Raw genomic sequence first — 16,800 nt, 5'->3', positions numbered from 1 at the left:
TATTGTTTGTGGGGATCTCAATAAAACTACAACTATTTAGCACGAATGCTTTAGTGTGTGCCATCTGATTTTCTATGAATATAATTACATATGGCACCTCCTATGTGAGGTCAGATTATGAACCCAAGGACAACTCTCTGGGTGTATCCATACATTGCATTCTCTCTGCTCAGAATAGTAATAATGCTGCAGAGGCTATATAAAGCCACTGAGTGTTACAAATAAAAAATATGAGATAATTATAATTTTTTCTGTTGAGCTGCTGAATCAAGATTGACATATCTTGTCATCTACATCCTAATCATTTCACATGCCTAGTTACTGGCAGATTTACTTCATAAACAGCACAATATGTAGTAGTAGCAAGCAAGTGTAGGCTTCTGTGTATTTACAGTATGTATGTATATGTATTTATATATAAACACACATACATATAAAAAATAGAAAAGCACTCCAGGGGCATAGGAAATTCAGCAATCAATGTGCTCTATTATTATGAAGTCCCTGTAGTGCTGGTCTCTATTTTCCTGACAGTCTGGAAATGTTTAGCGATTAGCACATTTATCAGGCTCTGTACTAGGTCCCTTGCTTTTCAACTTGTTTATTAATGACCTGGATGTGGGCATTGAAAGTACTGTTTCTATTTTTGCAGATGATACTAAATTGTGCAGAACTATAGGTTCCCTGCAGGATACTGCCACTTTGCATAGGGATTTGTCTAAACTGGAAAACTGGGAAGCAAACTGGAAAATGAGGTTCAATGTTGATAAATGCAAGGTTATGCACTTTGGCAAAAATAATATAAATGCAAGTTATACACTAAATGGCAGTGTGTTGGGAGTTTCCTTAAATGAGAAGGATCTAGGGGTCTTTGTAGATAACACGTTGTCTTATTCTGGGCAGTGTCATTCTGTGGCTACTAAAGCAAATAAAGTTCTGTCTTGCATAAAAAAGGGCATTAACTCAAGGGATGAAAACATAAGTATGCCTCTTTATAGGTCCCTGGTAAGGCCTCATCTGGAGTATGCAGTGCAGTTTTGGACTCCAGTCCTTAAGAGGGATATAAATGAGCTGGATAGAGTGCAGAGACGTGCAACTAAATTGATTAGAGGGACGGAAGATTTAAATTATGAGGGTAGACTGTCAAGGTTGGGGTTGTTTTCTCTGGAAAAAAGGCGCTTGCGAGGGGACATGATTACACTTTACAAGTACATTAGAGGACATTATAGACAAATAGCAGGGGACCTTTTTACCCATAAAGTGGATCACTGTACCAGAGGCCACCCCTTTAGACTAGAAGAAAATAACTTTCATTTGAAGCAACGTAGGGGGTTCTTCACAGTCAGGACAGTGAGGTTGTGGAATAAACTGCCGGGTGATGTTGTGATGGCTGATTCAGTTAATGCCTTTAAGAATGGCTTGGATGATTTTTTGGACAGACATAATATCAAAGGCTATTGTGATACTAAGCTCTATAGTTAGTATAGGTATGGGTATATAGAATCTAATTAAAAGTAGGGAGGGGTGTATGTATGGATGCTGGGTTTTCATTTGGAGGGGTTGAACTTGATGGACTTTGTCTTTTTTCAACCCAATTTAACTATGTAACTATGTAACTATCAGTGTGTCAGTTCAACTGCTTTGAGCTATGCAGTGCAGACAGTGTTGACTTTCCGTGTTATTTGGTGAATCTTCCTGGCCTGTTATATAGAGTTAAATTTGCTCCTGCAACAGCAAGTAGAAATAAAAACAATGCGCATAACTGTTTCAAAATCAGTTATGTGGTTGCAAAGGGGATTCTGCAACTTAAAAGTGCTGGCTTAGAGGCAGCGTTGAGCTCTGACAGGGCACTGAATAGTTAAGTCCAAATATTAAGCAGAGTGCAGCTGAAAATGAACACAAAGCAAATTCATGGGAGCTCATTGATTTGATAAAAGTAATTCTCTATTTTGCTACTGGTTCAAAAATGATTTGTAAAGTTGCTTGTTCTATTTTTTTCTGTATGCAGGAACTGTTGTTACATTTTATTAAATGTGGCTGGGTATTTTGTCAGCAAATGACAGTCAAATCACCTCCCATTATAATCAGTGGTAATCACCTTTCAGTATGGCTTATCAGCTGAAATGCTTCAGCCCACATTTCTGGGTGTCCGTGAGTTTTTCATAAATTATTTACAAAATTTCACAGGGAATTCTTTTCCTAGACCTGGCAACATGCAAGATCAGCATAGTCTGCCGTGTTTTATCTTGTAATTAAATGGAACATTTGCTATACAATTTCACAATGGACTAAACCATTACAATTAACATAAAGTAGAAGTATCTGTTTTTATTTTTGTAGATATAGATTTAAAAATAAGAAAACAGTACTCAATCCACTCCTTTTACATACTTCCAGTCCAAGACTCCCATCTCCTTTAGGTGCTGCTGGCACTTCCAAAGCGAGAGGCTACACTGCATCCACTTAGGCAGGCAAACATGGTAGATGCTCTTACTGATATAATTTTGGTGCCTTGAATTTCTTTTTTCCTTGTTGTCTCTTATCCCAATCTCCTCCATGCTGCTTTCCCTATCTCCTCTTCCCTGCTAACCCTGATCTCCTCTCCACTGCTTTCCCTTATGGCATCCCCACTGCCTTCCCTATCACCGCCCTGCTGACTTCATCCATCACCTCCACCTGTCTTCCCCATCTCCGCCCTGTTACATTCCCCACTAATGTCCCTGATGTCTTTACCGCTGTCTTTCTCGATACTGCCTGCATCTCATCTACAATGCTTTCCCGCATTTCATCCCCGCTGCCTTCCCCAATTACCTCTCACTGTCTTCAATTGTGTGATCCATAGCACAATAGTAATAGTACAGAGTATAGTAATCCATAGCAGTGATAAATCGTAAGTCTATTGCTTTAAAAAACTCTGATTATTGGTTTAAAGGTAGTGCTATGTGTATAATATGAGGCATGTGAATGCCTACAGCATTCAGAAGGCATTATACTGCATTTCACTCAATGATTTACAAATGTATATTGAAAAAAAACTTAGACAAAATATGTTGGAGAACTGGGGTCATATAAAGAGAAAACAATATCTTTCCTCATGAAATCACCCAATACCCATGTGCTGCAAACGAAAAATATGCATTCTAAAAATGTATGGTCCTGTGGTGGTTAAAATTATGGAAAGAACTAAATGTTCTCTTTTTTGTTTCCTTTTCTTTCCATTGGTTTAATGTGGCCAGAGAGCAGCCTGATAATCTTCTGTGTGGGCAGTTTTCCCTGCACAAAAAAGTACAGTAAATGAAGGCAGCAGGACTATTTACCATAAAATAAGTCCAGCTGTGAGAGTAATGCCACAAAGGTTTGTGCATGGCTGCAAGCATCGCAAATAGTGACCTTTAAATCGGGCTCTAATGGAACCTACTGGAGCTTTCGTGCCTTCTGTAAAAGTATTTTTCTCTTTAAAAGAAGGTAGTGCTTGTACTTGGGAGAATGAGTGCTGTATAATAATAGCTCTTATATATATATTAGTAGTATATTGTCTGTGTGACTAGGATTTGTCATAGGCTTACAGTGTCGGGCTGGGATGCCTGGGGCCCACCAGAAAACCTTTAGCCACAGGCCCACTCTCCAAAATATTTTTTCTTTTTTTGTCATTCACTTTCTTTATTTTTTCAAAAACTGTTCCTCAAATATTATTATCAGTCTCTACCTCCATTTCTTCTCTTTACTCTTATATAGAAATGGGGCAACTGCTGTTTTATATGCATACAAGGTGAGTAGAAGGGCCCACTGACACCTGGGCCAACCGGGAGTTTTCCTGGTATCCCGGGGGGCCAGTCCGACACTGTAGGCTTAATCCCCTTCCTTTGTTAAAGGAGAAGGAAAGGTTAAAACTAAGTAAGCCTTATCAGAAAGGTCCACCTAAATATATCAGTAAACCCTCAAAGTAGTGCTGCTCTGAGTCCTCTGTCAAAAGAAACACTGCATTACTTTCCTTCTATTGTGTACACATGGGCTTCTGTATCAGACTTCCTGCCTTCATCTTAAACCTCCTGGGCGTGAGCACGCTCAGTTTGCTCCCCCCCTCCCATTTCTGCTGTAATCTGAGCCCAGAGCTATTAGAGAGCAGGGAGAGACTCAGGCAGGAAGTGATGTCACACCAAACTAATACTGCAGCTGTTATCCTAAACAAACAGAGAGCTTCTTGTAAGGAAGGCTTACCAGCATGGCTGCATTCCGTCCCAAGATGGCGGCGCCTCTTCCTTCCATGCGGATCGTCCTGGGCGCAGTTCAGTGACGTCATCATCTAGATGCCAGCACAAAGACGCCAGTGCCGGATTGGACGCCAGTACCAGATGGACGCCTGTGCAAAGACGCCAGCGCCGGGTTGGACACCAGCGCAAAGACACCAGCACAAAGACGCCAGCATGATGACGTCAAAACGTACGTTTTTGGCGCCAATGAAGGGCTATTTAAGGTGCCAGAGCACTCCAGACTTTGCCCTACAATAGGTTCCACTTAGTGAGTTCCTGGGTGTGCTATATTCTTCTGTTATCTGATCCTGATCTTGACCTTGCCTGTTTATACTGTGTATTGAACCTTTGCCGCCTGTACCGACCTTATTGCCTGGACCTGACTTTGCCTTCTCTTAACCCCTTGGATACCTCGATCTGGTGAGACTGTGCTTCCTCCTTGGTCCGCTATCTCTGTCTGAGCCTTCGGGCCCCTTACACTTCTAGAGCATTTTAATCAGGTATGGTAAATATTGTAAACATTCTGCAGAATAAACATAGCATTCTAGCTTGTACTATTGCAACTAATCTATTGGCAATAAAATGCCTCTGGAGCTTTCCTTCTCCTTTAATTGACATGTCTATAATGCTAATTCTTCTCTGTCGAATGTTCTGCAACCAGAATTTTCTGATTAGAATATTATTATTTTTGAAATGCCAACCTATTCCGCAGAACTGTGTGGTCATGTGTGTGTGAGAGGGGTATTAAATACAAGTATAAATGCCATACAAGTAATCTGGAATAGTATCTGCTTACATTTGTTTTCTCGATTAGTGACAGACTTTGTTGTGTTCTCAGTTACATAACTACAAATTTTATATCCTCACTGCTTTTAGGCTCTTCCAATCCCTTGAGGACTATATGTGTTTTGTAGACATATTTTGAAACCCCAAGAGGGCTTCTGTGTATTGATGGACCCGAGCAGCCTTTGTACCTTTTGCTGTCTCTATTATAACACCCCTGGGTCATCTATTAGATTATCAGATATGTTTAAATAAAAACTAATTTATCTTCTATGTATCATTTTGTAAAAGCACAATATAGCCCACCCAAAGTATTATTTGTGCATTATATATATATCAATGGTAATGTAAAAAAAAATCTTTTTATGACTTTACTCCAGTAGAATATCAACAATTTTTGTAGACTGTTAACTTAGTTGATCATTCACATTGCTGCTTTGCCTGGTCCTTCCACTTTGTAGATTATTTGTCTCCCTTTACCTCATGCTCCCTGACATCCATGTGGAAAAAAGACACTTATTAGGACAACATAGAAGACAATAAGTTAACAACAATTATTTATTGCAAGCAAGAATTGGCAGAATTGTGACACAGCCGCAATGTACATGCCACGCATAAGTGGAACTTAATGCAGGAGAGTAGAGTCTCCTGTATCTCACCATAGTTGAACAGTGCCCTAAAGGGAGAAACAGGGCTGGATGCAGTGGGAGCAAGTCACGGCAGGTTTATTTAGACTTCTGGTCACAAAATTGCTGATGCCTTTTCTCAGGCTGTAGCAGAAGTTTATAAAAGTTATTTTACTAAACAAACTGACAATGCATCCTTTGGCTCTCAAAGAAATCCACCTCATGGACAGGTCTCTAAACCAGCCAATGCATATATCAGTAGTGAAATTGTGGAGACACAACCTTTCATAGCTTCCTAGGTGGCATCTGAATATTGCAGGCTCATATACGCCCTGTGAGAGGTGGAAGGTAGTACAAGCATTCTGGGGTTCATTTGGAGGGGTTAAACTTGATGGAGAATACTCAGAGATCAACTGACGGATCATTTCTTTCCTTAAAGGAGACGGAAAGTTTTTTTGCACTTGGGGTTGCCAAATGTTAGGCGTCCACACGTGATTGTATTTACTTACCCGAAACCCTGGGTCGGTGCTCCAATCAGCAGAAAACTGCACCGGTCTGGAGATATTCCAGCAGGCACCACGGAGCAATCCTCTCCCGGCTCGTTCTTTCTTAAAATTTCCCGGGGCAGACGCCTGCGCAGTAGAACGAAATAGCCAACTTTTTAGTTAAAGTTCGGCTTTTCACTCTACTGCGCATTCACAGCCACGCAAAGAAAGGAAGACGGAAGAGGATTGCTTCGTGGTGCTCACTGGAAAAACCCTGGGCCTGTGCAGTTTTCTGCTGATAGGAGCACCGGCCCTATCACTTGGGGGTGGACCGTGTGGGGTCAGTATGTATCGAATTTTTTAATGCAACTTTAAATAAATATTTTGTTTTTACTAATGAAAAGCCTGGGGACACATATCTTTGGATAGAACCATTTGGCAGCCCCAAGTGGTAGAACACTTTCCTTCTCCTTTAATTCCTATTACACACAGGAAAAAAACAGTAATGTCCCTTTATGGGATACAGATGTATATCTAGTAGAAGTGAATCTAGAGCAACTGTACTTCCTATAGATCAGTGATCCCCAACCAGTAGCTCGTGAGCAACATGTTGCTCTCCAACCCCTTGGATGTTGCAGGTGCTTATTTTTGAATTCCAGGCTTGGAGGCAAGTTTTAATTGAATAAAAACTAAGTATAGTGCCAAGTAGAGTCTCCTGTAGGCTGCCAGTCCACATAGGGGCTGCCACATAGGCAATCACAGCCCTTATTTGGCACCCCAAGGAACTTTTTCATGCTTGTGTTGCTCCCTAACCCTTTTTACATTTGAATGTGGCTCACAGGTGACAAAGGTTGGGGACACCTGCTATAGATACAGATGTATGTCTTCCATAAATCCCTGCCATTGCACTCTTGAACTCTCAAAGTAGAAAGCGGAAAAATAATTACAGATGCTCTGATAAAAATCCAGCTTACCAGGTTTAGGTCAGTCGTTTTGCTCTTATCTAACACAGCAAGATAATTGTGCAATGTCGGTTTTTTGATAAAGGACTTCAATCAAACATCAGAAAGGCAGACAGACAGCTGCTAAGGTGTTTGATGCTTGTAAAAATGTAGACAGCTATCCCAGTGTGGACAGAGCAGTCAGGACGATGAGCTCTCATTAAAGAAAAATGTAAGCCTAAGTGATTCTAAGCCCTAACTTGTGACCATGACCTATTGCTTTTTTTAATGCACTGGCCTGGGGTTCAGTCTGCAGAGTGAGCCACCTACATTTTAAATATGTTTCCCATGACCCTCTGGGCTGTCCTGGGCAAGCACATATTCAGTACATAAATCCTCTAGTGTTTCCAAAAGGTCGATATGCCCTGCACTCTGGTGGGAAAAGAACACACCACATAGTGGGAAAAGAACACACCACTGGTTTACAAGAACTGCGGCGGCTTGAGCTCTTTCCACTTTAAGACAGTAAAACATGTGTAAGTGTGTTCTCAGCAGTGGACCTCTCTTGATGAGTTGTTGCTTCCAGGGTTACCTTAGCATGTTGAGCCTGCATACACAACTGGCTTGCACTTGTTTGCTCTTGTGCTAAAACCATTACTGACAACAAGTGCATCAGAATACCAGAAGTTGTCTTTTGTGCAATGGTTGCTAAGAAAAACTATTTGTGACTTGTGCTCAATTTACCAATGTAGATGCAAATATGTGCCTATGGCATATAAACCTCCCTCAAATCAAGTTACTTTTGCAACAGCCTTCTATGGGGCAAATTCACTAACAGGTGAAAATTTGCCAGTGATGGCTTCGCGCACATCGCAACACTTCGCCAGGCGTAAATTCACCTGGACAATGCTAATTCACGAAGATCCGAAGTTGCGCACAGGATACCGAACGCTGGCGAAATTACGCTCAGCAGTTTGAAGTTACGCTAGCGTTGGCTAATTAGCATACGGCGTGCAGTTAAAGTACAATGGCCGTATATGCTGCAGCAAATACATTACACTACACAAGGCCAGGGAACCTTAATAAAATTATATAAAGTTGTTATAATGCCCTACACATGTGCCCACAGTATAGTTTAGGTGCCATATGTTAGCAAATGTAGGGGGGTAGGAGGATACCCGGAAAAAAAAATGTAAAATCTTTTTCAGTCTATCACCCTTTAAATAGGAAAAAACGCCAGCGTTTTTTGGGACTTAGAAAAATTTTAGACTTTTTTTTGAGGAACTCCTATCTACTCTATTGCACTTCGCATGGTCTGAGGTGGCGAAGGTAAGTCTGGCGATAGAGGTAAGGGTCAGTAAAATCAAAAACTTAGTGAATTTGCGTAGTAACGATCTTTCGACAGACCGTAAATTCGCCTGGTGTTAGAGTGCGAAGTTGCTCCAGCTACCGTTAGTAAATTGGCGAAGTGCCGCAATGACGTCACACTGGCGAATTTTCGCCAGCGTTAGTCACTTCGCCCTTTTGTGAATCTGCCCCTATGTGCTATATGCCTTATCAGCTTCATCCTTTAATAATGGTTTTATGTAACACTTTCTTTTTTGTATTATTAGATCGACAGAACCGAAACAACCGTAAACAACCTAAATCCTGTGTTTGCCAAAAAGTTTACCATCAACTATCACTTTGAAGAGGCGCAGAAATTAAAGTTTGCCTTATTTGACCAGGACAAGTCAAGCACGCAGCTCTACGAGCATGACTTCCTGGGGGAATTCTCATGCACACTTGGAATGGTGAGTAGGGAACACCCTATGTTCAGAATTGCTGCACAGACTTTTGGAAACCCTGGGTACATGAGTTCAAACTTTGGGCCTTTGATTCAGCATTGCTAAGGTAAGTTGGCGGGGGAGGATTTAGCACAGAATTTGAAACCAAGGCACAGGAGATGTTTACATAAAGAATTGGTACTACACAGAGAGGTAATCTTCCTTTTTTACTATGATTAGAGATAAATAAGTTAGGGACCACCATGTGGGGTTTTACCTTGACGTGGTATGGTGGCTTATCAATATTATGATCATAACTTTGTAACAAAAAACCCTGTTTCAAAATTACATGCACTTGCATATTTACTTGAATCATTTAGACAGGGCTTTAAACTTTTTGAAATTGGCCTCAGGTGTGCATCCACAACCCCCCATAGTTTTATACATCTTTGCAAGACAAGACTGTGCACATGCTCAGTGTTGTCTCGGCTGCTTAGGGATCGTCATAAATTATCAAAACAGCCCAAGTCAAATAATATCTGTCAGAAGCCAATACAGCAAGACTGATTAATAATCAGAATAGACAGACTGCACTGGTTCCTGTGTTGTCATGTAATCTAATGTGGATTTTTATAGTTTTTGTATACAGAATCCCAGTTTATCTGTTCAAATCTGGCTCCATGATCTTTGACCCAGCAGATGGAGTTGGAAACAGTAAAGGGGATGTAAAGGCAAAAATAAAATCCAATACAAATCTCTACACAGTCGGCGACTGCTCTACAGGGAAACAAACAAATCTACTTGAGTTCTGCATGGCTGGAAAGTAAAGCTGGCCATAGACGCAAAGATCCGATTGTACGAATCGAGGATTCGTACGATTTTCAGACCGTTTGTGGAGAGTCCCAACATTTTTCGTCCGGCGGAGATCGGTCGTTTGGTCGATCGGACAGGATAGAAAATTTCTGTCGGCTGCCGATAATATCTCCGCGTGTATTGCAGATCGTACAATTTTTAGTGGGAGACTGTCACTAGCTTTGTCAGACATAACTATCGTACGATTGCTGTTAGGGGCAGGACATTGGCTGATCTGTTGTTTTGTACTTTATTTGATCTGAATGGTAAGACTTTGATCTTAATGGTTAGTGGCAGGTCGGGAGATGGGAATGTCCGATCGTACGTTGATTCGTACGATCGGATCTTTGCGTCTGTGGCCAGCTTTAGGTGGGGGGCTCTACCTGCTGTTTATAAGTATGATTGTTTCCCTGCAGAGCAGTTAAGGAACGTCTGATAATTCCTATCCACAGCAGTAAATGAAGGGAGAATTTCACTGCATACAGTCAGGTTTCTTGTAAAAACAGTACACATTAATAATTAAAATATATTGGAGATATTGGTTTATTTTTCATTAAAGAAAGTAAAAATGGGATTTTATTTATTCATTTATTTATTAATGAACACTTCCTCCCTCCTAGTCCTAACTGATGAGCACTGTGGTGTAAGGTTCTTAGTGGGGTCCCTCAGGGCTCAGTATTGGGTCCACTTTTATTTAACTTGTTCATTAATGACTTAGGGGAGGGTATTGTAAGTAATGTATCAGTGTTTGCAGATGACACAAAACTATCCAGCCCAATTAATTCCATCCAGGATGTGACATCCTTGCAACATGATCTTGACAAACTGGCAATCTGGGCAGCTAAGTGGCAAATGAGATTCAATGTTGATAAATGTAAAGTCATGCACCTGGGATGTAAGAATATCCAAGCCACTTATACCCTTAATGGGACTGCACTAGGCAAATCCATTAGGGAAAAGGACCTTGGAGTCCTTGTAGATGATAAACTTGGCTGTAGCAAGCAATGCCAGTCAGCAGCATCAAGGGCAAATAAAAGGGGCATAGAGTCACGTGAGGAGGGGGTCATTCTTCCACTGTATAGAGCACTTGTAAGGCCCCATCTAGAATATGCCATACAGTTTTGGTCTCCATCAATCAAACAGGACATTATTGTATTAGAGAGGGTACAGAGAAGGGCAACTAAGCTGGTAAAAGGTATGGAAAATCTTTTTTGATATGATAACTATGTATAAATATATAAGGGGATCCTATATAATAAAGTTGAAGTGTCTCTGCGTCCAGTCCCTGTGTCCGTGGGATTGCGCTACTGCACATGTGCCCCACGGACCGTTTCTGGCAAAGTGGTGCGAGATCACGCGGCAGCATGCTATTAGCTAAGCACCTGCTCAGTAGCTCCAATCGCAATAACTTCCTGGGCACAGAATGCTGATCACGCGGCACAATGGCTTCTAATATGGATTAACAGTGACCGGGTTCACTTCCCCTTTACCCGGGTCCTTGCGGTTTCTGCACCAGCGGAGGCAGCACTTCCACTTCGCTTTCGGGTGGCGCTGGGATGTGACGTGTCCGGTTGGAGGAGAGGCTTCCAAAAAGGTACACTGGCACACAGGGCAATTGAAAAAGCAGGGTTACCCCTTGCTACTTTTATTTAAGCGGACGTGCGACGTTTCGGGGTTCCTACCCCTTTCTCATGCTTGAGAAAGGGGTAGGAACCCCGAAACGTCGCACGTCCGCTTAAATAAAAGTAGCAAGGGGTAACCCTGCTTTTTCAATTGCCCTGTGTGCCAGTGTACCTTTTTGGAAGCCTTTACCGAGGGGGTTGCCGAGCCCTCTACCCTGAGCACCGGGCGTCATTGATTACACTGAGGAGTGTGCTCTGCTTCACCACCTATTTTAGCGGTTGGAGGAGAGGTCACACTGTGGTGACGTGTTGTTGTGGCAGGAGGCGAATTTCAGTACAGCTGAGGGAAGAGGTAGTGAAGATGAGCTGTGTGTGTGCGCGCGCGTGGGTTGGCAGTGTGTATGGAATGGGGTTCGCTGACTGTGTACAATTGCGTGAGTTGGCAGTGTGTGTCTATAATGGGATGAGCTGGCAGTTTTCTGTATAATGGGATGAGCTGGCAGTTTTGTTTCTGGACAGTGGGATGAGGGGTGTGTGTGTGTGTCTATATATATATATATATATATATATATATATATATATATATATATATATATTGTGGGGGATAGCTCAAAGCAGCGGGTAGGGCTCAGGTAAAACAGTTCTTACAGAGGAGACAGGAGACTTAGGTTTGCAACAAAAATGAAACAGGCTCCTGCCTGGGGTTTTATTGTTCAAACCGGACAACTTAAACAGGCACAAGTTCCGTGCTATAACAGTCAAATAAGGAAAAACCTCACCGGTTTGCAGTGTTACAGTCCATAGGAAAGTTCCTTGCAGGGGTAACAAAACAGTTGCTCTTTTGAGTTGCAGTTAAATTCACAGTTTGTTCACAAACACTTCACAGCGTGTGTTCAGAGGTTCTCTCTCTGACTCCCAGTACAACACACTCCCACTCCCCGCCAGGCTCCCTTAAACAGCCCCACCTGCGGACTAATTGGGCAGCATACTGAACTATCCTTGCTCCAGGGTCCTAACCTGTCTTACCCTGGAGATTTAAAGGAGCCAATACCTCAGGCTGGGTGCTATATACTGTACCTCCCATCATATACAGGCAGCCTATTGGGACATAGCTCTTTGTCACATACCTCCCCCCTCTGTTCGAACCCGGGGTTTCGGACACCATTAGCCACCATACAGTAGACCCTTGACAAGGCATCTGCATTACCCTGCAGTTTGCCTGGTCGGTGTTCCACTGTAAAATTGAAATTCTGCAAGGAAAGGAACCAACGGGTGACCCTTGCATTTCTTTCTTTTGCCTGTGACATCCAGGTTAAGGGAGAGTGGTCCGTAATGAGTACAAACTGGCGGCCCAGAAGATAGTATCGCAAAGCTTCCAGTGCCCATTTAATTGCTAAGCACTCCCGTTCAACAATACTATAATTTTTCTCTGCAGGGGTCAACTTCCTGCTCAAGTAGACCACTGGATGCTCTTCTCCCCCAACTAACTGTGACAATACCGCACCTAATCCAACACCAGAGGCATCAGTTTGCACAACAAATCTCTCTTTGAAATCGGGTGCGACCAACACTGGATCTTGGCATAAAACCACTTTCAAATCTTGGAATGCCTCCTCTGCCTCAGGACCCCACTTAATCATTGTGTACCCTTTCCCTTTGGTCAGGTCGGTCAAAGGAGCAGCCCTACTTGCAAAATTTGGAATGAACCTGCGATAATAGCCCACCATACCAAGAAAAGTACGGACCTGCTTTTTAGTGAGCGGCTGGGGCCAGTCTTTAATTGCCTCGACCTTGTTCACTTGAGGCTTGATAACACCTCTCCCTATAGTGTACCCCAGATAACGGGCTTCTTCCAAACCTAGGGCACATTTCTTGGGATTTGCCGTCAGGCCTGCTTCTCTAATGGAATTTAGGACGGCCTGTACTCTGGGGAGGTGGCTTTGCCAATCCCTGCTAAAAATGACCACGTCATCCAAATAAGCAGAGGCAAAATGTTGATGAGGTCTAAGAATTTGGTCCATCATTCTTTGAAACGTGGCTGGGGCCCCCTGGAGGCCGAATGGCATACGAACATACTGGAAGAGCCCTTGTGGGGTAGAAAAGGCTGTTTTCTCCCTAGCTGTTTCTGACATTGGTACCTGCCAATACCCTCTAGTTAGGTCAAGAGTTGTTATGTACCTAGCAGGACCTAGTCGTTCAATCAACTCGTCAACCCTTGGCATAGGGTAAGCATCAAACTTTGAGACTTCATTTACCTTCCTGAAGTCATTGCAAAATCGTATAGACCCATCTGGTTTAGGAACAAGCACAATGGGACTATTCCACTCACTTACAGACTTCTCAATTACCCCCAAATCCAGCATCCTCTGCACTTCCTCGTCCACTGCCTGTCTACGGGCCTCTGGGATCCGATAGGGCTTAAGGCGGACCCGAACCTGAGGATCAGTAATGAAATCATGCTTTATCAAATTTGTACAACCTGGTATGTCAGAAAACACCTCAGTGTTTCTTTGCAGAAACTCCCTGACCTCTTGCTTTTGTGGCTCTGACAAGGTTTCAGCTATTTTCACCTTTTGTATACCCTCCTGGGTAGGAGGAAGGGGTTGAACTATAGCCGTAAGGACTTCTCTGTCCTTCCAGGGTTTTATTAAGTTTACGTGGTAAAGCTGTTCTTTCTACCTTTTATTTGGTTGGTAAACTTTATAGTTCACCTCACCTATTTTCTCGATTATTTCATACGGGCCCTGCCACTTAGCCAGGAACTTGCTCTCAACTGTTGGGACAAGAACCAACACTCGGTCCCCAGGGTTGAAAGTTCAAACCTTAGCCGAACGGTTGTAAACCCGACTCTGGGCCTCCTGTGCTTGCTGCATGTGTTCCCTGACTATGGGTATGACTGCAGCAATTCTATCCTGCATGAGGGTAACATGTTCCACCACACTCTTATGGGGTGTTACCTCTTGCTCCCAGGTCTCTTTTGCTACATCCAAGAGACCCCTGGGGTGACGACCATACAATAGCTCGAAGGGCGAAAAGCCTGTGGATGACTGGGGCACCTCTCTAATGGCGAACATAAGGTATGGCAGGAGACAGTCTCAATCCCTCCCATCCTTATCTACCACCTTCTTTAACATGTTTTTCAGGGTTTTGTTAAAGCGCTCTACCAACCCATCAGTCTGGGGGTGATAAACAGAAGTTCTTAACTGTTTAATTTTCAATAGCTTACATAGTTCCTTCATAACCCGAGACATAAAGGGTGTACCCTGGTCTGTGAGGACTTCTTTAGGGATGCCAGTGCGGGTAAACATATAGAACAGCTCTTTAGCAATATTTTTGGAGGCTGTGTTTCTTAAAGGGACTGCCTCAGGATACCGCGTAGCATAATCCATAACTACAAGAATATACTGATGGCCCCGAGCTGACTTAACTAGTGGCCCTACCAAGTCCATTGCAATTCTTTCAAATGGGACCTCAATGATAGGCAACGGCACTAGAGGACTACGGAAATGAGGTAACGGGGCAGACAGTTGGCATTCCGGGCAAGATTCACAATACCCCTTCACCTCAGCAAATATACCGGGCCAATAAAACCTTTGTAAAATTCGCTGTTGGGTTTTCTCCTGACGTAGGTGACCACCCAGAGGGTGAGTGTGAGCCAGGTCCAAGACCATTCGCCTATAGGACTGGGGCACTAACAACTGCTCTACCACCTCCCCTTGGATTTTGTCAACCCGATACAGTAAATCTTGACTGACAGAAAAATGGGGAAAGACACTCTCAGCACCAGGTTCCTGAGGTTCACCATTAATTACCTTAACATTTTCCCAGGCCCTATTTAGTGTAGGGTCCCTCATTTGGGCTGTTCCAAAGTTAACCCGAGAGACCTCCAAATCTGGAATATCGGATGCTTCAGAGGGCTCCAAGGGCAACTCTGTTTCACCTGCTAGTACCTCTAGGGGAAAATGATCTGCTTCAAGCATGGTCTCCCCTTCAGTAAATACCTCTGAGTTAGGTTCACAAACCCCTGGTGCATCCTTAGGAATCCCTTTCTCAGACCCCTGTGGAGAACCTTCCTTTCCCCAGAGCTCCCAAAAGAGGGGAAAGTCTCGTCCCAAAATTACACTATGCATCAAAACAGAGGAAACACCCACTTCATGACATGCAGTACCAGTAACAGTTTCAAATGTCACTATAGCAGTGGGATAACTTTTACAGTCTCCATGAATACAGAGCACCCCAAGATTACGTTCATTAACCTGGTCTGGGCTTACCAAACTGGCATCCACCATTGTCACTAAGCTCCCGGAATCCAACAGAGCTTGAACAGACTTTCCACCCACCTTTACAACCGCCATATGCAAGTCAGTGTCTGCGGTGCACACAGGGTGAGCAAACAATGACACCTGCTGAGCCGAGTGACAATCCATGGGCTCTGCAGGTAGTGGGCACCTGGCAGCAACATGACCCCACTCATTACATCGCCAGCATTGCACTTGGCCTCGACCCTTGGTTGGAGGGGACAGCTGGGTTTTGTCAGCTCCTTTAGACCATTCTATAGCCTTTTGGTCAGCCCTGGTATCCTGAGGCAACGACTCACTGGCTTTTCCTGGGGACCTTGCAGATGGATGTTTTGTGGCTGGCTTTGGTCAAATCAAAGTATGCCTTTTTGGGAATCTCCAGTCAGAAAAGGCGCTACCAGACCTGCCCACTGGGACTTGGGCCAAGACTCCCTCTCGGCAGTCCTTTCAAAAGTATGCAGATATGCCTCAACATCATCATGTGGCGTCATCTTTTGCAGAAAACGACTGGCCTTAATGGAGCTATCTGTGTTAGGGGCCCCCCTTGACACATTGGACCCCAGTGTAGCCATCTGCTGTACCACATCCGTCAAGAGTTGTCGATCAGCCTCAACCGCCTTTGCTAATGCTGCCAGCTGAGCTGCAAGCAAACGATTAGTCTCTTGCTGGGTGGCCATACTCTGCCTCTGGATGGCATTGGTCTCTTGCTGGGCAGCATTTGCCTCCTGCTGACAAGCATTGACTTTGGCCAGCTGCAACACAAGTTCCTCCATGTTGTTGAACTACAACTCCCACAGTCTGCAGCAGATAGCACTGGCCTTTTAACAATGGCTGTCCTATTATGCTCACTGTCTCTCTGTTGCCCGCATCCGAAACACCATTTGTGGGGGATAGCTCAAAGCAGCGGGTAGGGCTCAGGTAAAACAGTTCTTACAGAGGAGACAGGAGACTTAGGTTTGCAACAAAAATGAAACAGGCTCCTGCCTGGGGTTTTATTGTTCAAACCGGACAACTTAAACAGGCACAAGTTCCGTGCTATAACAGTCAAATAAGGAAAAACCTCACCGGTTTGCAGTGTTACAGTCCATAGAAAAGTTCCTTGCAGGGGTAACAAAACAGTTGCTCTTTTGAGTTGCAGTTAAATTCACAGTTTGTTCACAAACACTTCACAGCGTGT

At 43.5% G+C, this 16,800-nt stretch overlaps 1 protein-coding gene across 1 annotated transcript in view; it reads left to right on the top strand.

Moving 5' to 3' along the window:
- Positions 1-16,800, top strand: part of LOC108713497 (copine-2-like) — a 95,602-nt gene that overhangs the window by 34,551 nt on the left and 44,251 nt on the right. Inside the window, exon 3 of the mRNA XM_018257063.2 lies at positions 8,699-8,878. Within this exon, the coding sequence (XP_018112552.2) occupies positions 8,699-8,878 (180 nt within the window). The remainder of the gene's footprint in view (positions 1-8,698; positions 8,879-16,800) is intronic.

Source organism: Xenopus laevis, chromosome 4L (genome assembly GCF_017654675.1).
Source record: "Xenopus laevis strain J_2021 chromosome 4L, Xenopus_laevis_v10.1, whole genome shotgun sequence".
Lineage (NCBI taxonomy): Eukaryota > Metazoa > Chordata > Amphibia > Anura > Pipidae > Xenopus > Xenopus laevis.
The sequence above is the reverse complement of the archived record's forward strand: the minus strand, read 5'-3'. Positions and strand labels throughout refer to the sequence as shown.